Here is a 25,284-nt window from a genome sequence, read left to right as displayed (position 1 = left end):
CAGTGGCAACCCTTAACGGGAACAGCAAAAAGAAGAACAAGATGCAGTGAGCGTAACAACGCTAAAGCAGTTCTGGTATTTGGAATACTATGGCTATTCCCTGGCCCATTATATTGTAGCAGGTTAATTACAATCAGATGTATTACACTAATAAACAATATGCAGTTAATTTCAGTATATTTATAAAGCCGCGTCAGGAATGTGGAGCTAAGAAAGAAAGGATGAGCACACAGGAACAGTAGTTTGACCATTCTGTGGACCATTATATTGTTACAGGTTAATTACAATCAGATGCATTAAATTTATGAACGATATGCGGTTAATTTCAGTGTATTTGATAAAGCCGTCGTCGTGGATGTGGATCTAAGAAAGGGTAATCACACAGGAACAGTAGCACTGCTTTGACACTGGGTGCCGCCAGTCTGCAAAACCGGGCGGATAAATTGCGTACGCCAAGGAATGAGTTACCGTGGAAATGTGCGTGGCTTTACGCCAAGTTTAGGTTTTATACATCGCGATTTGAGCGTGGAAAGGTTCGTACGCAACATTTCTGTGCGTACGCACCATTTATACATGAGGCCCAACTGGTCCTTGCTTAGTAAGTGGGTCTCCTATAAAAATACTATTTCAGCGTTTAAACCTGTTAGGTGAGAGAGTACTTTCTTTCTCTTTAATTCATGATTCAGGCCTTTAACATTCCAGCTCACAAAGTTAACTGTCCCATCATGGAGATATTGATTCTGAGTTTTTGATGTCATTTTATAGTCTTAACTGGAAGTGAGACAGCTTTAACCTTAATTTCCTATTTCCCCATGAGTTATTCCCATGCAGCCTATTGTTACGTTGGTAGTTATAATTATAAGGATTAAAAGGATAGATTAGATATAGCCTGCTCTCTTTTTCTCCCCCCCTTATCCCCCCATCCCCCCATTTTGCCTCCCCACGTGAGGCTGGACTCCACATCACAAAGTCTCGATCCTCTGACATACCTAGAGACAGAGCACGTCCAAAGCAAAAACAAGCCCCCACGCAGCGGCGTTTTAGGATTAAAAAGTAGAGATATATATTGCCAATATAGTCTAAATACTATATGCCTAAAATATAATCATTAACAAACTATGATTATATATAATCATTAACAAACTATCAGCATAAAATATATAATATAATCTTCAGCAATCTTAAAGTAATAAGATAATAAACCCAGGGGATGATGTTAGAAAGTGGTCCAGAATAAGCATAGTAAATCTTAATGCAATAATAACAATAAACCAAGGGTATGATGTTAAACATTCTCCTTTAGGGTAGTAAGAAAAAAAAGGGTTAATTTCTTCCACACACACGTCTATAACTGTAATTAAAACATAAACAGAAAGCGTCCGAGTAATGAAAAGGATGTATAATTATAATACCCGTATCATTACAAGTGGATCAGACAGCAGGTGATATCTCCTTGCCATGCCATGACAGGATGCAACTCACTATTGTGTTTCAGAATAGTGTCGGGATCAGCTTTCTTAATTCCTTTTCTGCTTCCTCCTTGCTGGAAAAGACGTAGTAGTTGGCCTTGCACATCCACTTTCAGTTTGGCAGGGTACAAGAGGCTGTATTTGATATCGGCTTGCCGTAACCGCTGTTTAATATTGTAGAAGGCTGCACGTTTAGCAGCTGTTGTGAGAGAGAAATCAGGGAAAATATGAATGTGGTTATTTTCAAATATAATCTCTTGCTTGCATCTGAGGAGTGCCATCACATCTAGCTTACATAATAATCTCTCGAAGCAGATAATAAAGGACCTAGGTCTAAAGGTATTTGATCCGCGTATGCGATAAGCTGCTGCTGTCTTGGTATCTGATTTAAAGTCCTCTCCAATGATTTTAGAGAATAGTTCAGCTGCGAATTTCACTGGGTTTAGACTTTCACGATTCTCAGGTAGACCTTTGATTCTAATATTATTCCTTCTGCTTCCATCTTCCAGGGCAGCAAGTCTGTCTCAGAGTTTTTTGCATTCAGAACTGGCAGCTGTTGCTTTTCCATCAGGGTGGATGCTAGATTTTCGGCTATTTCAAGTTCGAGTCGTGAATGCGTGCTTAACATCCTCCCACTGATTGGCAAATCTGCTCAGTTTAGATGCGTTTTCCTGAATGTGTTCTTCAATTTTATCCAGCATACCATTAAAGGCCACCTTAAAGCGGATATATACGCGTTTCTCTGAGTCTTTGTTATACTGCCGCAGCTCTTGCAGCTCCCGTCGCAGCTTCTCACTTGCCTTCTCGCTTTTCTTTATATCATTCTTTATCTCTTGCTTGAGCTCAGCGATCATCACCTTCAGTTCGGACAGATCATCTCTGCTTTCGAGCACCATAGGTGAAGCGGCGGGCTCTATTACAGCCAATGTTCCCGGCTCGCGTGGAGTAGGTAAAAGCACGGAATGCAAGGCCTTTTCCAATTTCAAATGATCTTCTCCAATCAGCGAGCAATCGTGAAATGCGTCACTCGCCCATTCGCTCCCCATTTTGCTCTCAACTAGAGATGATGCCCTGGACCGTGGTCCTGAGGAGTCTGGGCTTTCGCCCATCTGTTCCAGATCAGTCTCTGAAAGGCTGTACCTTGAGCTTGAACTTGGACTTGTTGGTCTGGGCTTGGATGCAGCTTTAGTTTTCTTTTCCATTTCTTTCTGAGCCCCTTTCTTGCCGACCATGTTTATATATGCTGTAGTAAAACCCTCAGGTTGGATAAATACAGGATATCTCAGGATAATAAAGAAATAATATAAAAAATAACACCGCTGCTAACGGAGCTCCACTTTAGACGTCCATCTCTCGCAATGGACGAGACCAACATGTTAAAATGCTGCATCTATTTTATCAAGGAATATTTGAATTTCCAATTAGACAGTAATGCTAAATTTCTTTAGTTATGTGTTTTGATGTGCAGTCAGTATGTAGATGTTGTGCATTCTTGTCTGTGCTTTACTGGTGCCTTTAGGCAGATTTGTTGATTCGGGTCTTTTGAGTACTGAAATCTGCATCTCCTCTAGCTCTTCATTATCAGATCTCTTAAAAGCAGCCCTTTGGACGAAGTGTGACACACCGCTTCCTTCAAATGCATATTTTGCAGTTCATATTTTAATGAATATTTCCGACAATTCTTTCAAGCTTACATTGACTCATATTAACACTGAACAATAGAGAGCACACAACGTATCGTTCACATTTTCCACTCGTGCTCTGGTACCATGTCCTCCCTGCGTGGAGTTTGCATGTTCTCCCCGTGTGTGCGTGGGTTTCCTCTGGGTGCTCCGGTTTCCTCCCACAGTCCAAAGACATGCAGGTTAGGTGCATTGGCGATCCTAAATTGTCCCTAGTGTGTGTTTGGTGTGTGGGTGTGTGTGTGTGTGCCCTGCGGTGGGCTGGTGCCCTGCCCGGGGTTTGTTTCCTGCCTTGAGCCCTGTGTTGTCTGGGATTGGCTCCAGTAGACCCCGTGACCCTGCAGTTAGGATATAGGATAATGGATGGATGGATAGTGCCATCGAAAGTCAATATATAATCTAATGCTACAAAAAGGTTCTGCCCTTGCATCAGGTTATCTTCAATTTTGAAATGTGCAATGTGCTCTCTGTACAGGCAACACGCATTTATATGTCTAATAGGGTTTTTTAGGAGACTTTTTGACTGTAGATGGTTCATCATAAACAGAAGCTTGCTGTCTGTCAGACCAGGTTAATGAGAGCACCTCTGGTCTTTGCAGTTCAAAATTACCTCCCCTGCCTTGAAGTGTTGGATTGGTTTGGAAATGTGATACTCAGGGAGATGTCTAATTGTTCCCACTCAGTTTTGAGAAAAATTCAGTTGTGGTTGTCTCCAGATGTATATGTCTGGCTTTAGCAAGACTACTGAATTCCCAAAAGTAAAAGATAATGAAAAACCTGTAAACAACACTTCGAACAACCATCCTCTTCGGTCTTAGTTTGTCAGCCTTGTTTGTCTTAGGTTATGTTGATATATAAATAGTTACCACTTTTCTATAATCCTTGAATATATCAATAAATTGCACTATTCTGTTTTTTGAAATGAGTGTGCTTCATTGACCTTGATAATAATAATAATTCTTTGCATTTATATAGCGCTTTTCTGACTATTCAAAGCGCTCAGCAATTGCAGGTTAAGGGCATTTACAGGATTTGAACCGGCAACCTTCCGTTGCCAGTGCAGATCCCTAGCCTCAGAGCCACTACTCTGCCTCCTTGATACTTTACCGAAGCATCCAATTAATTAATGGCATTGCCAAAGGCAAAGTCAATAATTAAATAATTAATTAACATCAATCAATCAATTATTTTTATTACCATTCTGACAAAGAACAATGCTAAACCTAAGCTACTGTACAAAAACAATGTAATTTATTTATGCAAAATATTGAAAGTATTTCAAATTCACAGTAGGTTTTTACCATGGTACAATACCAGAAATCAAATGGGTCTGTTAGGATTTGTGAGGATTACACTTTAATGTTATTTTCATGTCATAACCATGTAGTACATTAGAGGATATTTTCCTAAGCTCTTAAAGAGATAGGATACCTCCAAAGTAGAGAAGAGTCACACGTATGTAAATGTGACAGTAGTTGAGGATTAATAAATATAGTGTTGATCTCTTTCAAACAGATAACCATTAGGGTTAAAATTAAACCCTATGACATTTTGAAGAGCAAAAGAATACATTTTATTAGCAGCTGCAGTGTTGTCATACATACAGAGCACAGTGAAAATTTTTACTTATATTTCTGACCAGCATGCAACATGGTACAAATCTCAGATGCCATGATAAGCAAAATATCCATCCATCCATCCATTTTCCAACCCGCTGAATCCGAACACAGGGTCACGGGGGTCTGCTGGAGCCAATCCCAGCCAACACAGGGCACAAGGCAGGAACCAATCCTGGGCAGGGTGCCAACCCACCGCAGTAAGCAAAATATAATACACAGAATTTAGAAAAGGGGTGTAGAGATAATCAATGAGTTTATTTATTTCTTTGAGGAGTGTACTTCACCTTTTATTAGATTGTTAATAGAGAATCAAATTAATTAAAGCCAGTTAGCTATATTAGAAACATTCTGAAAAAATTTTAGGCAGATATATCATTTTAGTATTTAGTATAAACTTGCGTAGTACTACATTTACTTGATACTGTAAGGGTATAATGAAGAATAATGAATACTTGAAAAGCTTGTAGATTATATGACATAGGTGTGGACATTGTGGGCTGAGGTTAAAATTAAATCAATGCAATTTCTCACGAAAGGAAACTGGGTTCTTATGCCACTAGGTTAATGAAACAGGATTGCATCTTGAGGAAGATAAGGTCAAAAATGCACCTGCTACTATTAAAAGCACACTTAGTAAGGCTGAAACATTATAGTAACATTTTCCAGACTTATTAGATAACATAATTACAGTACACATTTAAAAATAATCTAGAAAAAGAAATCAAATTTTTGATATTCATGTGATAGTAAAAGAAAGGCAGCTGTCACAGTGTGGTATCTGGGTTTCTTGAAGTAACCTCATGCTGAATTCTTAGTGGTTATTCATGCTTTATTTGATGCTATTAATTTGACTTCACAGACCGCTACATGGTTTTTGTTACAGAAATGGTCAGCGCTTTCCTGCAAGAAAACCATTGGTGTATTATTCCAACATTTCAATTAATGGGAGATTAAAGATAACCACACCTCAATCTCCAACCAGAAATTATCAGTGGGATGACGGGTTCAAAACAGTAAAAAACACAACCACAATCCAGAAATATTGCTTTGAAGATAAATAAACATACAGTACAAAAACATCTAAAAATAATATTTATAGATTGCCTTATTTAGCTAAGTATTTGATTGCCCTGTCTAGCTAGGCATTTAATTTCTTTCAATAACTGTATGCCTCACTTGTTTCTATCTTGCAGTATCTTGATTATAAGTACTGTAAACATGAAAAACTGTTTTGTATTTTAGAACAGCCACATGTTTAATTTGTTTTCTGTCCATGTGTCTGCCTCTGATAGAGAACATGTAATTATGTTACTTTCTTTCATAAGGACAATAAGTAATAAACAGAAGCATCTGCTATCTGGACACCTTAGTCATTCCCAAACTCTGTAAATACAGATGTTTCTTTCACAGTTATTTAGTTTTACCTAGAAAGCAAAAATGTGTTTGTTTCAAAGTGCAGATGGAATTCATCAAAATATAGTATGTGTAGGCTTTAAAGTGTTAATAATCATTTAAATTCCATAATGGTAAGCAAAATTGCATAAAGGCAACATACTATCTTTTAGACAAGATAAATGTAACTTAAAAAAACTCATTAATGCAAATACAAACTGATTAAATATTTAAATATCTTATGTGAATTTGTGTTTTAAATAACCACACGTGCATTTTCACCAGACAAAATTCAAATAACAAATATCTGTATTTCCATTTTTGATAGTCAAAATGGAAGGACTTTTTCATTGACTTTTGAGAAGTTTTTAGTTAGAACTGTCTGTAATTACATTTTGAGGAGTCAAAACCATTCTGTGCTCACTGGCATTCTTGTATGATAGTGGTTGGGTCAGCCACATCTCTTTTATGTAATACATATAAGTTTATAGCTTGCAAATAAAATATTTTAATTTGCAGTATCTCAAGCTTTTGCTGTGTATGAGAGATTGACTTCTCCATTCGATGTTCTATATACTGCACAGGAAACAAACTATAAATGATGACACCTGCAATGTGATTTTCATTTTTAATGAATATGAATACCATCTTTTATACTTTATTAAACTGATTCCTGAATATCTATTTTACAATAACAACTTATATATATTTTCTGTTTATTCTTCCTGAATAAGATGTTGTACTGTATAGTGTAATTTCTCATGTTCTGGGCCAGGAATTGTTTGTGCCTTTTTCATCCTTAGCAGGCTTACAATGGATTCAGAAAATATTCAGACCCTTTCACTTTCTGCACACTTTACCATGTTGTATATTTAATTTTAAATTGACAAATTTGACATTTTTGCCCATTAATCTACATGCAATAACCAATAATGACAAAGAGAAAACCAACGAACGATTACTGATACATTTTCCTTACAAAATGAGACATAGTTATTTCTCTGCTCATCACAATTGTATATTTTGCCTCACATCTCTCTTGAAAGTGTATTCCCTCTTACATCAGCAGAAAAGTTCGGACATGGGTGAGAATTAGTAGCTAAAATAAAGGACATCCATTTAAACCCACATTAAGATGCGTCATAATCAGATGGCTCTTCACTGGGTGTGAATGCATTGCTGATGGATCACACAGACCACATTCAGAGCCGGTCAGAAACAGACATCAATCACATTTAACATGAGTGGATATGCACATACTTTTTCTATCCATATATAACAATCTTGTTTTATCTGAAATGATAAAATAATCAAATAAGGCTGTTTCAGTAGTCAGGTATACCACGGAATGGTGGACAATCATGACACCTATGTGGCTTAAAAAATGAGCTGAGTGGCAACAATGGAGTGTGTGTGTATGAAGTTATTGACATCATACTGTCACATCTTTGGTCTTGAGCTAAAACACTAACGTTCTTTAAGGCAGTGTGGCCTCTTTTAACTTTTTTCTTGTGGGGTCATTATGAGCAGCCATTCCCCACTTTAACTATGTATTAGTGCTAGTGGTGTTCTGTGTAGATAAACAGATGTGAACAATGGAGACACGAAACAGCTCGGGATCTTGATTGGCAACCACCCAGGTAGACACATGGTCCAGTCCCACCTCCTGGAAATTACCATCTATCTGCCACAGTCAGGTGTTAAGTGAGTGTCCCCTTAGCCTTGTCCAGCCACTTGGGTCCTCAACAATGAGGATCCTATGAGCCGGATCACCCTTAGGGAATTGTGCCACATAACTGACACTCAATTACAATGCCGATAATGTGCCTCATTTGGGACTCCATGAGCAACACAAAGTCAAACCAGCAGTACCCAAGCATTATCTGAAGAGACACAGTACCGATGGGGTCCAGTCTTTGTCTCAGGTCACTGGATAGCGTCCATGTCTCGCAACCATATAGCAAGACAGGAAGCACCAGTACTCTAAAGACTTGGACCTTCGTCCTTCTATATAGATATCAGGAGCGCCACATACCCCTTTCCAGTGACCTCAAAATCTCTCATGCTCTCCCAATCCGTCCACTGACTTCACAGGACAAGTCACCAGAGACATGAATGATGCTGCCAAGGTAAGTAAACCTTTCAACAAGGTCGACTGGCTGTGCCCAAGACATTATTAAAAGCCTTTATCCAGGATGCATGCAAGCCCAGAAACTCAGACTCATTGCTCAGTCTCTCGAGAGCCCAGATCAGAGCTTCCATTGACCCCACGAAGATCGCAGTATCATCAGTAAAGTCAAGATGAATCTTTCTTTATCAACAGCTGCCCCACAGCCACTGGACCCCAAGACCTTGCCCAACACACAGTCCATGCAAGCATTGAACAGAGTAGGAGCAAGAACATACCCCTTATGAACCCCAGAATTAACAGGGAAAAACGCAGATGTTCTGCCTTCACTCTGCACAGCACTCACAGTATCAGTGTACAGGCCGGCTATGATATTCAGCAACTTTGATGGGGTCCCACAGGGCAGCTTGATCAACTGATTCAAGCACTCTACATAAATCAACAAAGGCTGCAGAGAAACTCTGCCGATATTCACGTTTGAGCTCCATAAGAACCCTCAGTGCCAGGATGTGGTAGATGGTACACTTCTTAGGTGTAAAACCAGACTGCTCCAGTCACTGGTAGGTGAGTAAGTGATCATGGATGCTATTGAGGATGCCCCTAGCAAGGACCTTACCTGGCACCGAGGGCAGTGTTATCCCCTGGTAGTTGCCGCAATCCAGGCAATCAAGAGATGGTGTAAATGAAATCCAGCTAAATTGTACATGGATACAAACTATATATGGAACAAACATTAAAGAAGGTCTTAAGAAAACTAACAGTCTGCAAAGGCTGTATGTAACATGTTTTAAATATTGATGAAGCTGGCTGCTTTGAAATGACCCATGGACCAAATTTGGACAATGGCCCTTGCTTTTGACACCCCTGACCTACAGCAACTCTGTAACAATCTGATGTCCAATGTCAGCGATAATTTAGAAATCATTCTGGGGACGAGTACCATAAATGTCAATACAATTGAAATTGAGAAGGCTGAAAATGGGCTTTCATGAGACTCCCAAGATCAGAGTTAGTGAAGGCATATTGAAGTGGTAATCTGAAGGCTATTGAAGGCTCTTAAAAATGTATGTAACTGTTCATAGAATATTTGTAGAAATAATTTTAGCATTGTAAAAGTACTTAGTCATTTAAATGAAAGCCATTAGTTTAAAACCTAAAACATGTCATTCATTTCAATATTTAATGCTATTAATGGCCTTTTTTTTTTTTTTTACAATATGTCTTAATAATACATTACACAATACACAATAAAACAATAAAATTGGTGTCCCGATCTGAACATTCTTGCAAATGTTCTGCCAAACCAAATGCTAAGTATCACACAATAAGAAGGGACAGTTTTACCATGGAGGGATTTTTCCATGCCTCACTGGCATTTTCATTTACTGTCTTTGACTAGAGCAGAATGACAAGAATGTGTGTGCATATTGGCAGTAGCTGCCAAACAGCTCTATGAAACTCTAACCTTGAATTTGGTTGCAGAGGCAGTGTAGGACACATATGATACATGTAATGCCCTCTTAAACTCTTTCCTATCCATCTTGTGATGTGTACCGCTTAACAATGAGAGTCTATAGATCTTTTGTTAGCATCTTGTCGACCATGGTTATCTCTGCACTATGCAAATAAGAATTTTTCAGGGAATTCTGCAGGAGCAAGGATTAGATGTAGTGCTAATCAGAATCACTTCAGTTAATGTCAGGTAAAAGCAGATTACCACTGTACAGTATGTGATTTGGAATGTGATTAGTTAAGTCAGAACACTGTTACAGGGTGTATACTCTTATACAACCAAAGCATTTCAAGTTTCTTTTATTATTATTATTTTTCTGAAAGAGATATCTTTGCTTTTCCATTACATATTACTAGGTACAAATTTCTAAAATTTAAAAAAGGTCTGTCATGACTTGTTTCAATTTTACTTACTCACTTTTGATATGTATTGTGGTTAATTATTAGCTATATGTCAAATCATCATACAGTCCCATCATCAACCTTCTCAAGCCATGTGCCCACGTTTTCTGTCGACTTAGGTTTTGGGGTAGGTGGGCATGTAAGATGTTTATTAATAGGACAATATTAGACACAACAAAGCTATGTACAAGAGATTTCAGAGGATATGAAAATTATGTTTCCCTAAAACAGGTAAAGTCAATAGGTCAAAAATGAGAACTAGGCAACATTAAAAGATGCAGCTACAAAAACTGGTGTAACTGCAAACACAGATTGGTTAGACGAGGAGTTAAATTTACAGAATGCTAACCAAACAAAAAGTCATCATAAGCGCAAGTTCAACAAATAAGGGGAGGCCATCTAGTCCATCAATCCTGTTTGGTTAGCCAATAGTCAAGTTATTAAAAATATCTCAACTAGATCATGTTTGAAGTGATCAAGTTTTCTTCTATGGCTGCATGATTCAATATTTGTAACATGGCTCCCAAAACCCTTGATTTGATTAAATCGAAGATTTCATCTTGAATGCATTTCTCTTTAATTTCCACCAGTGTCCTTGAGTATACATATATACAGTAATTCAATCAATAGATCAAAAGCTAATGTCATAAAATCAAGTGAAAAATAGGTTAAGTACAACTTGAGAATGTAAAAAAATAGTCCAGGGATGAAATACCCTTAAAAACACACATAAAGGTGCTATAAAATGTTGAACAAACCGAAAGCCATAACTAAATATAAACATATGGAAGGTGATGGCCAAATGTATGTGACCAAATATGTTGAGAAAAAGAACCTTATAATAGAAAATATCATATAATCAAATGATATTTCACATTTGAATCTGTAGGAAGTCATAAAGAATTTCCATCTTTGTGCTTCTAAGTGCAGCTTTCTATACAATCAAATAACATTAAATACCGTAATTATTGTTTTATTTATAACGGTTCAGTTGTATAACTGCTACTTCTCACAGACTGTGTATTGTGAGGTAGCTAGGCCTTAATTTTAAGGCAGGAATATACTTTAAATTAAATTAAATTTTTCGTATAAAAGTTTACACCTCCATTACTGCCACCCATGAATTAATATGACCTCTCTTTCCAAGATCTTTCTTGACCCTGAATTGTCATGATGCTGACACTGAATGACTGAAAATAGTTTACATCGTTTGTAATAGACAATTTCAAATATTTTTTTGTAAGTTTTCATTTGCAGGCTATTTGTAAATAAAAAGTACTTCGAAGTGTAAGGCACTTTAATGCAGTGGTTGGCACTGGTCCAGACGAATTCATTCAAACATTACCATGGTTACTGTTTGCTGTATTCTTAACCTATTTTTTCCCCATCTTTTTAATATTCTGCCCATTGTGTGTCTCCTTGAATTTGCTAACACTGCCTGCTCTTAAATATAAGATATGCAATGATGATTTTCTTTTTCTTTCTTCCTTTTTTTCTTTGAAGTACAGTACTTTTTAAATAAAGAAATACTTTATTTATCAAATGATTGATCCTCAGCATTGTCCCACACAGGACTATTTATAGTTGCTGTCTACTAGAAAATGTCAGTTTATTATCTTTACATTAATGACCTTCTTGCTGTTTTACATTTTCTCATTTGTAAGCCTTCATTAAAGTCATATGCAGCAACAAAATCAAGGCTGACATTATGGGAGATCTCAGTTTGGGTTGTTAATGTTTACATCTTGTATGCATACATTAGTTCAAAAAGTATTTTCTATAAAGGATAATTAATATGTGTTTTTGAAAGATTCAGAATTCAGAGATGACAAAGCTCCTCCAGTCATGGTTTCTCAAGAATAAAAGCATTTAAAAAGGCAGAGAACAAAGCCAATCTTTTCCTCTTGTATCTGAACTTACCATCAAATGATATTTAGGAACAAATCCACATTTAATAAATACAAGGTAGGGCAAGACTTAACCTTAGGCTGGACAGTCATCATTTCAAACCAGTGTCCATATATTGGAGTCATGCAATAAAGCAGAACGCAGCAAGGTCAATGTGTCACTGTAGGCAGATCACTTCACTTGACTGGTGTTGCATGTGGAGAAGTGCAAATAATTGTGTCATACATGCAGTTATTTTAGAACTGTGATGAAAGTGAAACAAGCAAAGCAAGTCTATGTTTCTCTTCTTTGTCAGTGCAAAAGAATTAAAGGCTATTCTTTGTTATAATGATTCTTATTGTCATAAAAGAGAAAAAGGAATCAACAGCAAAATGTTAAACAGTAGAAGTTAAATTCATTTCTAATGTTTTTTTTTATATATATATATTTCTGTCATACAAGACTATAGCTGACCTGGTCAAAGATGAACATTTAAGTGAAGGACGCTTATACCCACCACTGAACACAATCAGAGAAGTTTCCCTCAGACTGGCAGTTAAGGTAATTATTTTTCTAAGTTGCCTTCTTTGGTATATTTAATAACTTTTGAAAAATCAATTTACTGCTTATAGTAAAGCTGGCCCTGGCAAAAGTACCATTTGCATTGCATATCTATTTCTAGCTGAATTTTTCATAATTAAAAAAAAATTAATTGCACAATTTTAACCAGTTCTATTTAGCAGAACTTAAATGTATATTTAGTTTGTTTATGGTTTAAATGTTTTTATTGTGTGGTACATAAAACAAAAATACTGGGTGTCCATAAAAAAAACTATTTCAAGAATTCATATCATCTTTAATACAGAATGAAATGATGTAATTTCCATTATGAAAGCATGCAGAAAATAGTACATATTTCATTCCTTATTAGTTTATAATGTAAGCCTCATTTGTAGCATAGCAAACATCCAAGTTCTGCTGTATTCCTGTCCAGATCTGATGAATGATGTCCAGTAGTGATGGCTGGCACAGTATAATTTTTTTCAATAACTGTTCCAAGTCACATAAGTTTTTTAGCATAGATCATTTCTTTTCATATATGCTGTATCTGCAAAAATACATCTGTTGTTGTTAGATCTAGACTTTCTGGTGAACTGTTAAAGTACTCTGTCTATTTCAGTCCATCCATCTATCCACTCATTTCTAACCTACTTTCACAGTTAAAGGTCATATGGAGCTGATGTCTGTCTCTGCAGCACTTCATGCAAGGTAAAAAATATCCCTGAATAGGTCACAAAATAACACACCCTCACATTGGGCCATTATAAAGTTACAAATAAACCCAATAAGCAATCTTTGGGATGTGGGAAGAAATATATATATATATATATATATATATATATATATATATATATATATATATATATATATATATATATATATCTTCTATATCTATATCTCTTAAAATTCGTAGGGGCCTTGCCAATAGGCCAACAATTTGGAGTGGGTAGTCGGAACGAGCACCATAACACAGACCCTGGGATGAAACTCTTGAAAAGTTGCACCCTGGTTGTAGTAGCGAGCCTGAGCTGATTGAGCATGCTCAATGTACTCCTTTAGAATGGGTCTAATCTTGTCAAATCTATCACATAATTGTGAGATACATTCCATAACATTTGTGGAAGGATTGGCCTCCTCTTCCCAACCATTTTTTTAGAATGTCCAAAAGACCGTGGTTTGTTGTCCATATTTTAACTTAAATGGAGAGATCACTGTGGAGGCTTGAGGGACTTCCTAGTAGGCAAAAAGGACGAGGGGGATTAACTGATCCCAGTTTCTCCCATCCTCGCTGACCATTTCACGCAGCATTTGTTTGAGCGTCTGACTGATGCACTCTGCTAAACCGTCCATTTGGGGATGGTACGCGTAGGATTTTAAATGCTTAATGTGGAGTCACTTGGCAACCTCTTTGAATGTTTCTGAGGTAAATGGTGCTCCATGGTCCATTAGGACTTCTCTTGGAATGCTGACACGCTCCAAGACCCCAACAAGTTCCCGTGTGATATACTTTTAGTTAGCCACTCTTAAGGGGATGGCTTCAGGATATTGGGTAGCATAATCCACAATAACAAAAATATATTTCTGGCCTCGAAAGGATATACCTCAACCTCATGTTCAAATACCTGATATAGTAAATCATTTTTTAGGACAAAGTGAGGTCTCTGAGGAATGGGATGATTTGTGCGGTGGCTGTCTATCAGGACAACCAGATTTAATGCAAACTTCAGGGTATTGTCATTCCATTGTTCATGTTTGAAAGAAGCAGGAGTCTGCCTAAATTGAAAATGTTATTGGGTAAGGGACGGGAGGATTGAGTATAACAACCATCTGAATCTTATAAGTGATAATACATTGGGTGGACCGATACCACCGGGTTTCCTCATGGATACAGGTTAGATTGGTCAATTCAAACTTCCACTGTCGCAGTAGTATGTATCAGTGAGCTACAATATAGACATTGGTGCCAGAATCAACAGTGGTGTAGCTAGGGTCAGGCGGAGGGGGTGGTCCGCCCTGGGCAGCACATTTTTGGGGGCGGCATTATTGGCCAAAAGGCTCAGTACAATTCGTGTGTAAGCAGCAGGGTTCGGAAAAATATCACTCATGAATGAAAAAAGTAAAATTCTCTGATTTTTATCCACAAATGCTTCAAAAATAATTTTCAGACTGTCGTTCTGTGACAGAATCAGACACAGCAGTTGTAATTTATGAGGCAATAACAAAAATAAACAAACATTACACCGATAATAATTTCTAGGAAGATAAACAACTAATTTACAATTTATAATTTTGTTTTGTTATCAATCCCAATGCGTTCTTGCTCTGCACAGAAAACATCCCCACCTATCACTTGTACACTACTCTGGATCTGGTTTTCACAGCGTAATTATATTAAACTAATATTTAGAACACGGCTCATAAGTGCGTCTATACTATATTCTTATCTAGTTGATGCTTATAAATAATTATATGTGAAAAATTATTGCTGTTTCTCTATATATGAATAAATCTATGCAAAATTTATCTTAATTTTTCTCTATATGTCATTTTAATTTTCTTTTTAAATAGTTTAATATATTCAGATATGTTGAAGGGCAGCAAATTGAAGCACCCCCTGCGTGCCACGAACTCTAGCTATGCCACTGAGAATCAATAAATGCTGACACCTTAAACCCATTTACAACCACCACCTTATCTCTCAGTAAAGACTGAGGGTGTACAAAACAACAGTATCTCACTCCTTTGGCCCAACTGCAATCCATGGGTTCTTCAAAATGGGGACAGTTGGGAAAGTTGTAGCCAAGTTCTCCATACTTATAATAATAGGTAGGTAAACAATGTATACGGCTGTCCATATAATCTAAAACAAAATGTGATTCATCAGATCAAGCCATCTTCTCTCATTGCTACATGATTCAGTTCAGATGCTCATGTGCCCATTGTAAGTACTTTCAGCAGTGGTCAGCAGCTCTATAGCCCCATATGCAGCTAGCTGAGATGAACTGTGCGTTCCGAAACCTTTCTCTCATGGCCAATTTTTCAGCAATTTGTGCTTACAGTAGTACATGCCGGATTTGTGACCACAAGCCTATAGATGACATCTGGGACTCAAAGGTAGAATAGAAATGTAAATTGGAAGAATCCTAATTCTCTTCTGATAAGTCAGTGGGAAAACGATGTTTATATTATTTGAAATTGGAAAAAATCAAATTCTCAGTTAGAGGATCTGTACAGAATTTTTTCAAAACCTGGCAGGATCTAATCAATAATATTTTAGAATAAGAAGAAATAATTATTTTCGCATTTCTTTCCCTTCTCCATTTTTTATTTACCTATATATATTTTTTCCTTTCTTTTGTTTATTTTTGCCCTATTAAAAAGCCCTAAGCAATTCTCCTTTGGCCATGCTCTCCTTCTCGAGGGTGGGGTTTAATTTGTCTTCAATTCTTTTTTGTATAAATTGATCTACAGTGGACCCTTGACTTACGAACTCAATTCGTTCGCAAGGGCTGGTTGTAACTCAAGTTGGTTGTAAGTCAAGACTATTTTTCCCTTAAGAAATAATGGAAATACGCATAATGCGTTCCGAACCTCCCACAGCAACACTTACTTAACCTTTTCATAATAAAAAAGGGTTGTATAATGTGCATAATTTACCAAAGCACCAATAATTTTTCTAATGTACTAACCAAAAAGTTATAAAAAGTGCCTAGCCTACCAGAAACAACCATTTCATACTGTACTCACCATTTAATTTGACATCTTTGGGCTTCAGGAAGGGAGGAGGAGGAGAATGAAATGGAAAGTGGTTATTGTTTGGAAGGAGCCTCCTTATACAAATCTTTTCTTTGTAAAATTGTCGAGATGGTGGATTTCAACATGCTGTACATATTAGCGAGATCGGTCACAAGAACACCACTCTCATATTTCCGCACAATTTCCTTCTTCATTTCGATTGTGATCGCTTTCTTTACCTTCGTTACCTTCTCTTCCTTCCTTAGCAATTATCAAAATGAATTATATAAATCACTGCACTGACCGAAATTACGTCCACAAACATATGTATCTGGGCTCCGACTGACGCTTACGAACGCTCTCGGCTGTTTGTTTACAATCGTGCAAGCGGAAACACATGACCGCATTCAGGTCGTAACGCAAGATGTTGGTCGTAAATCAAAACAAAAATTTTGGTCGTAAATGAAGCATGTCAGGCCGGTCGTATATCAAGGGTTGACTGTATATGTGTGGAATAATTACAATAAAATGAATAAATAAAATTAAAAAAAAAAAAAAAGACAATCAAGATTATAAAAGTAACTGAAGTATAAAAAAAAAAAAAAAAAAAAAAAGGAATAGGAATGTAATTATTACATAGAAGTAAAACAGACCATGGCCAGTGATGAGTGCCTGAGAGCAAGGTGTGCATTGAAACCTGGGGAAGCAGTGGGACCCATGTCAAGATGGCTGAGGACTTGAAGGATAGTCCTCTGACCCAAGAAGTAATTCCATGATAGCCTTGGAAGCTAACGCTGGAACTGGGGAAAGATTTGCCTGTAAACAGGTAAGATAGTTAAACAGATGTGCCAGTCTGCACATTTAAAAACATATTGACCCCACATCAGCTGGCTATCACTTTTAAATTATTCATGCTGACAATGGAATTGATTTGACACAATGTTTTATTTTTTAAATGCAATTTAAATGACAGAGTACAGAGTTTTATCATCTTTAGTTAACTATTTCGGTTTAGGAGAGCAAACAAATATATGAAAAATACCAAAAATGAACATTTGGAATGAATTTTGACTTTGAAGGATGTGGGAACACAGCACCAATGATAAACAGCCCATATTAATTGGAAATAGGTGTGGACTAACCATCTTTGCCTCTCCTCAAATGGCTGCACTCCTACAGTTTTATTCTTTTGCGTGGTCCCCATTTTAAACCCTATCCCAGCTGAATTACAATTCCAAATCTTCCTCTCCAGAAGAGCAGCAAGGTTGCTATAATATTTGTCACTGTCAGTTAAACACTTTCACTGCCATCAATAAAATAATACTGAAGTAACATAAAATAAATGTTTAATGTTTACTCTGGGTCTTTACAGCATTTAATAAAGCACTTCTATTACAAGTTTACCTGTTTTCTGTGATCACTGGGGACCCCAATGACATTTCCTCAGCTCCAGCAAATTTCATGTTAGCCTGGTGAGAAAATACACTCCAACCATTGCAGTTATTGAGAAATAATAACAAGGTGCTATCTGTGGTCCGTCATGGGCACAACCATGTTGATTTTATTTCATGTTTTTGATTGCTAAGTTTTACAAACCCAGTGTGAAACCTAGTATCACTATTACTGGTGCTTGTCTGTGATTTTTAAGATTGGTTGATAATAATTTACAGCATAGTAGATGGAGGCACACAGAGCAGAATAGATGAAATCACGTTGACAGTATTGGAAAATGCAGCAAGATGACAATGTAAAATAAAAAAAATGATCACAAAAGGGCTGTGTTATGACCACATTGTGTTATAACCAATCAATGCTTAAATTGCTTAAGTATTGCTTCAGATATACACACCAATTCCAGGAATTGTTTTTCTTTCAATTTAATCATCAAGTCCTCCCACACAACACAAAGATGGATTTATATGATTTGATAACAGAGTCACAAGAACAACATATACATATACAATTTTACCTTATGAGCAATTTCTAGATCTAGAGGCTCACACATTGTTCAAAATTGGTTTCATATACAGCAGAATGTCCTCTCAGTCACTGAAAATGTCACAATCATTATTTAAGTCTAGCACTGCCACCTCATAGCCCTTGTACTTACTGTAAGTCTGAATCTGAAGGTAGGAACAATTTTACTTAAGGTCTAATACCTGAACATTTTTAGTTTTAGCAATGTGGCAACATAAGTGTTGAAAATTACAGATTCCAGCTGATACTTTAAAATTAGTTTTTCAATGGCAACATGAAGATATGGGTGGAAAACCGGTAACAAACACTTGTTTTATCACTGAAGGTTAGGGTGACCCTCTTCTCACTGAAAGACTGTTTATTACATAGACCTCAACACTGTCCTAAATCCCCACTACTGCCCTCATATTTATGCTTAAACAGCCAGTTACAAACTATAACAAGCAGGAAGGGAGTTTACAATTTTATTCATACTTAAGATTCCTAATGTGTTCAAAGCAGAAGAAAAGTAAAATGAGTGCGAGTGTGACACTGCCAGGTTTCTCTCCATCTTAGTAAGCTAGTTCAGCTCTGATCTGTAATGGCTTCTAACGAGTTTCTCCATTAGGCTGAATTTTTGACATGATGTACCTTTTGGACCAATGGGATATCATAGTGTATGGTTGGCTCCGCTGCTTTAGATCAGAACCCTTTTGACCAGTCCTGTTTAGACAAGACTCAAGTCTTTAAAAACTTTTAATAACCCAGCTTAGGTCAAACCGGCCTTTGTCTATGCAAGCTTAGTTCATACTGGTTCTGATCAGGTATTCTCTGAGTAAAACTGACACACATTGTAGAAAATGTCCCTCTAAAGATCTATTAATGGTTAACAAGACCCTTATTTACCTGACTTGGTACAGTATGTGGTAAGTACAAGAACTTTCTCCTGTTCCCTTTACTATTAGATTGGAACTGATTGAGCATTACAATCTAGAAAGTATGCATACTGTTCAAACTTATTCTTATGAGATATTTTTGCATACAATTATTTAAAATACTAGATTTACAAATACACAGCAACAGACTGAAACAGCAGCAAAACACATTAACAGAGTAATGTTCAACTCAATTCAATTCTCTTAATTTGGGAGAATGTCTTACCATTACACATAAAGTACATTTTGCACAAATTAACTTTTTCTTTGCACAGAGAATGATAGTTGTATGGAGTAAGTTACCTAGTAGTGTAATAGGAAGTAATACATGGGGAACCTTTAAAACTTGACTTGATGTTTTTGCAGAAGTTAGGTGAACAAGATTTCCAAGCTCCCTTGGGTCAAATGGTTTGTTCTGGTTGTATTTAGTCTAATAGTGTCTCTCACAGCACAACCATGTTGCCTAATATATTAAACCTAAATTGACATCTAGGAAATGGAAAGACGCACGTTTAGCAGCATGTTACCTCTAAAAATCTTGGCTGTAAAACTGGTCTTTTACATCTTCCAGGAAAATGATCATCTTCTGTAGGGTGGAGGGTTGAGAATTTTTGATTCGATCAAAGCAGCCATCCCATTATTAGGATGCTTCCTGTCAAATGTCTCTGGGATACAGTCATATGACAAAGTTTGGGAACCCCTCTTAATTATTTGGATTTTTGCCTATCACTGGCTGAGCTTTCAAAGTAGCAACTTCCTTTTTTTAATATATGACATGCCTTATGGAAACAGTAGTATTTCAGCAGTGACATTAAGTTTATTGGATTAACAGAAAATATGCAATATGCATCATCACAAAATTAGACAGGTGCATAAATTTGGGCACTCCAACAGAGATATTACATCAATACTTAGTTGAGCCTCCAGTTCAGTTAAATTTGATGGCTGCCGAGCATGGACAGCCTGCTTCAAATCATCCCATACATTTTCGATGATATTCAAGTCAGGGGACTGAGATGGCCATTCCAGAATATTGTACTTCTCCCTCTGCATGAAAGCCTTTGTAGATTTCAAACTGCGTTCTGGGTCATTGTCTTGTTGGAATATCCAACCCCTGCGTAACTTCAACTTTGTGACTGATGCTTGAACATTATGCTGAAGAATTTGTTGATATTGGGTTTAATTCATCTGACCCTCGACTTTAACAAGGGCCCCAGTCCCTGAACTATCCACACAGCCCCACAGCATGATGGAACCTCCACCAAATTTGACAGTAGATAGCAGGTGTTTTTCTTGGAATGCAGTGTTCTTCTTCCGCCATGCAAAGCACTTTTTGTTATGACCAAATAACTCAATTTTTGTCTCATCAGCCCAAAGCACTTTGTTCCAAAATGAATCTGGCTTGTCTAAATGAGCATTTGCATACAACAAGTGACTCTGTTTGTGGCGTGAGTGCAGAAAGGGCTTCTTTCTCATCACCCTGCCATACAGATGTTCTTTGTGCAAATTGTGCTGAATTGTAGAACGATGTACAGATACACCATCTGCAGCAAGATGTTCTTGCAGGTCTTTGGAGGTGATCTGTGGGTTGCCTGTAACCATTCTCACAGTCCTGCGCATATGCCGCTCCTGTATTTTTCTTGGCCTGCCATACCTGGGTTTAACAGCAACTGTGCCTGTGGCCTTCCATTTCTTGATTACATTCCTTACAGTTGAAACTGACAGTTTAAACCTCTGACATAGCTTTTTGTAGCCTTCCCCTAAACCATGATACTGAACAATCTTTGTTTTCAGATCTTTTGAGAGTTGCTTTGAGGATCCCATGCTGTCACTCTTCAGAGGAGAGTCAAAGGGAAGCACAACTTGTAATTGACCACCTTAAATACCTTTTCTCATGATTGGACACACCTGTCTATGAAGTTCAAGGTTTAACAAGCTAATTCAACCAATTTGGTGTTGTAAGTAATCAGTATTGAGCAGTTACATGCATTCAAATCAGCAAAATTACAAGGATACCCAAATTTTTGCACAGCCAGTTTTTTACATTTGATTTAATTCCATACAACTAAATACTGCTTCACTAAAAACCTTTGTTCAGAAAACACCCCAGCATTCAGATGTTCCTAGGAAATGAAAGACATACCACTGTTATCTTTTTGGTTGAAAGTAAATTATTATGCAGGCTGAGAGGGGTTCCCAAACTTTTTCATATGACTGTAGGACTCTGTAGCTCTGCATAATCCTGTGATGAATGAACTGGGTTCACAAAACAGATAGAACATTACAACTGAACGATTCTTAAATGAATTAAATAAAAACCAAAAGCTTCCTACATACTTTCAACACTATTCATTTATAAAAGACAACTATTTTGGCTATATCTTATGAAGATATGTTTATAATTAAACAATTTGTTTCTCTTTTTCTTACAGATTGTAGAATATGCCTATAAGAACAATCTGGCCACTGTCACCCCTGAACCAACAGATAAGGAAGCATTTGTTTGCACTCACGTTTATAGCACTGACTATGAACGTTTTGCAGCTGATTCTTATGCATGGCCTGAAGAAGCGAAGAAAGTATTGTCTGTGAAGCTATGACAGGGTTATTGTCGCTTTGCATGCTCTTAATATAGCAGCTGTCTGAAAACATTTAAAATATGAATTAAATATACTTCATAATATTGATATAAATTAAATACTATATGCAGATTTGATAGGTGCAGATCCCTAAACCCTAAAATGTAATCAGGCAGATCTGAAAAGGAATGGATAGGCAGAATATCTTTAATCGTTTAAATTTCAGAATTGCTGGTGTGTTTTTATGATTTACAATTTTGTTAAATATAATCTAATAAAATACATGACAACATTATCTGTGTACATGTGAACTGGATTGAAACGAAGTAGAGGAATTTCTTTAGCTGGCACATTTACTCAAAAGACACTTATAAATCATATTGTTTGTTTCTTGAGCTGGATCATTGATACCCAGAGTGACACCCAGAATCAATACTAGACACTGAACAGACTGCCTTGTTGTTTAAAGTGCCATTCATTATCCAAAATGGCGCCTCATTTTAAATTAAACATTTTAGCAGGTTGCCCTTGTGTTAATAGGCCATGTCCCCAATTAGAATAATATGTGGGAAGCAGACACCAGAACAATATGCTTATTATAAAAATAGAGATAGCACAGCTAGAATAAACATAGGGGAAAAAAATCCAAAAAACGGAAGGCAAACAAATTCCTGCTGCCCCCTGGACCTGCCATTATAAGTATCTGCTGTGCAAAACTGGTAGGGCAGTTAGCCTACTTGACTGCCTCTTAAGCATCATACCAAAACACTGTCTTTTGATGGAACTGGCCTCTTCTTCCCATGACTAAGCCTTCACCACAACTCTCTGGTGTTAGGTGGCTTTAAATAATCCCCAAAACCACTTTGGTTTAGCTAGAATTACAACTAGGACTTTAAAAGCAAAGTATCAGCAGGGATCCATAGTTTTCACCTTAAATTATCAAGATAACCTCAACCCTCTTCATCGGGTACTTAATGTGTTACACTCTGATGGGCTAGAGGACAAAGTCATTTGACCCAAATCCTCCCTTTGAAGGAAAAAATTATCCTAAATCATGCATACTGGTACAACGTAATATCCTATATAGGACACAAGATATTATGGCCTAATGTCAAGTCTCACTGGCCTCTCTATTCTCCTGATGCTTTTGGGAAAATTGCTCACAAGGCATTCACAGCAGCTACAGGTCATACAGTACCACCTTCTGGTAGTGTTGTTTTACCCTAACACTGGCACAAAAAAGTGCACTCCCATTGCCAGTGTGGCTTCTTTGATCCATGCCTGGCCATTTCCATTGTTTTAGACCTTTGTGGTCCTACTGGCATCTGTGGAAACCCTTTGACAGTTGAGATAATCTTCACTATTTATGTAAGAAAGGTTCTGTCAACAAAATCCACAACTTTTCATTACTTTATAGCAGAGAATGGGATTGCCAAGGACACCACAATACGATATTTACTTGGGCTAATACATTATTGCAATTTTTAAAATGTATTAAATATTACAAATAGTTTCTACGTTATACTGCAATTTATTCGACTTACATCTAAATAGTTTTTCTATACATGAAGTTGTTGAACATTCACCTTTTGTTTGTAATAGGCCTATCAAACAATTATTAAAATTACAATGCGTTACTTTTAAAATATCTTTTCTATGTTGTTCCTACTACATGTATGCATTGTCAGTTTTAATATTTTATTGTTATGAAACACTGAATCACAGTATTTAATTTGGCTTTTTTAAGGCTGATCAACACATAAAGACTCTTTAAATGTCTAAATGAAAATGTTTGTCAAAGTGGTCTAGATTAATAATATACAGTATACACATGTATTTTAAATTATTGGACTTAGCTACATACATGTACAATTGCCATGAAGTACATTTAAACAATTAGGCTTCAATTTTTTTCAATAAATTCAACTTCAAATTCAAATTCAAAATGTGTTGAGCATTACTTCATTCTCAGATACTAATAAAAGACTTCATGTTAGTTAAACATTGGAAAACAATCCATTGGAGAAAAAATCTTGTTATGATTCACATCAGCTTACTTTTTATTTTAAAGAAACTAGCATTGTATTCCTTTACCTGCATTGCTTCATTGCACTCCAGGTGGAGATCTGGTGGTATTCCATATTCAAATGAGTATCTTCAGTGCCAGCTATGGGGAAGCCCATAAAAAGTCTGCCACAGTCATGCTCTCACCATTCTAGAATAGCTAAAGTTACTTAATAAAACAATAAAATAACAAGAATCCATTGGGTCAGGGCTGGCAAACACCACACAGTGCTACAATACCTTTGCTATATGGTGCCACTTTTGATTTTCTGGCAGCATAAAATGGACAAACAGACACTGCCTGGACTGCCTGAAGGTAACTTGTAAATTGTCTGTGTAGTCATTTAATTTATATAATGAGTTCTTTTTTTCCCCAAAATTCTTAAATGTAAATGTATAGATAAATTCCATCACACACTAAACAATTTTCACTTTCACTTTCCTTTGGACTGTATATCATGCGTTTATTTCTCAAATATACGGAAAAACTCTTACAATGAAATGAAAATAATGTCTTAAATATAAACCAAAGCTGCGGTGGTTTGGCACCCTGCCCAGGATTGTTTCCTGCCTTGTGCCCTGTGTTGGCTGGGATTGGCTCCAGCAGACCCCCGTGACCCTGTGTTCGGATTCAGCGGGTTGGAAAATGGATGGATGGATATAAACCAAAGAGAAAAAAAAAATTATTTAGAAATGGCAGTCAAGATGGTCTGTTTACCCTCCACACCTGTCTGATATATCCCTTCTGCTCTAAAACAACTTCCATTTCTCACAATAATGATATGCAGTACCGTACACACAACAATCTCATGTCATCCAATGATTCATGAAGCCATTGGAAATGCTTTTGCAAAGTCAGCCAACTTGAAGGGATTTTTTTATTGGATTCAGTACTGTGTTGGAATGAAAAATCACAGCACCTCATATGCACAGTTGCCTATATCACAATATTTTTGTCACACATGAGATTTTGAGTTTGTCAGAAATGCACATCATAATTCACCATTCAGTGACATTCAGTGTGAAATGTCAAATCTGCAAAATGAGCACAGTGAGTACACTAAAACTATAATTTAATATTTATAGCAAAGTCCCTTTAATAAAACTGTGAAATTAAAATGGAAAAATCAAGTAGACAAACATAAATGTCAGAATGGAATAAAGCAATTACTAATTGGTGATGGTGTTTGTTTTTTAATATGTAATTATTCATTTGCCCTAAAAACTTTTTCAAGTGGTAGCAGGGGAGGGGTATTGCAATTTTAAGCATAGCATGCAAAGAGCTTTTGGTTGGTTTCTGCATCCAAACTGACAGTGGCTTTACTCCTTCCCTATTCATTATTTAAAGCTAACTCTGGTATAG

General features: G+C 36.8%; 1 protein-coding gene across 2 annotated transcripts in view; it reads left to right on the top strand.

Moving 5' to 3' along the window:
* Positions 1-22,719, top strand: part of me1 (malic enzyme 1, NADP(+)-dependent, cytosolic) — a 658,106-nt gene extending 635,387 nt beyond the window's left edge. For both annotated transcript variants that reach the window (XM_028797856.2, XM_028797857.2), the window contains exons 13-14: positions 12,554-12,652; positions 21,711-22,719. In XM_028797856.2, the coding sequence (XP_028653689.2) occupies positions 12,554-12,652; positions 21,711-21,878 (267 nt within the window). In that variant the 3' untranslated portion in view covers positions 21,879-22,719. The remainder of the gene's footprint in view (positions 1-12,553; positions 12,653-21,710) is intronic.
* The last annotated feature ends 2,565 nt before the right edge of the window (positions 22,720-25,284 follow it).

This window comes from Erpetoichthys calabaricus, chromosome 3 (genome assembly GCF_900747795.2).
Source record: "Erpetoichthys calabaricus chromosome 3, fErpCal1.3, whole genome shotgun sequence".
Classification (NCBI taxonomy): Eukaryota; Metazoa; Chordata; class Cladistia; order Polypteriformes; family Polypteridae; genus Erpetoichthys; species Erpetoichthys calabaricus.
The sequence above is the reverse complement of the archived record's forward strand: the minus strand, read 5'-3'. Positions and strand labels throughout refer to the sequence as shown.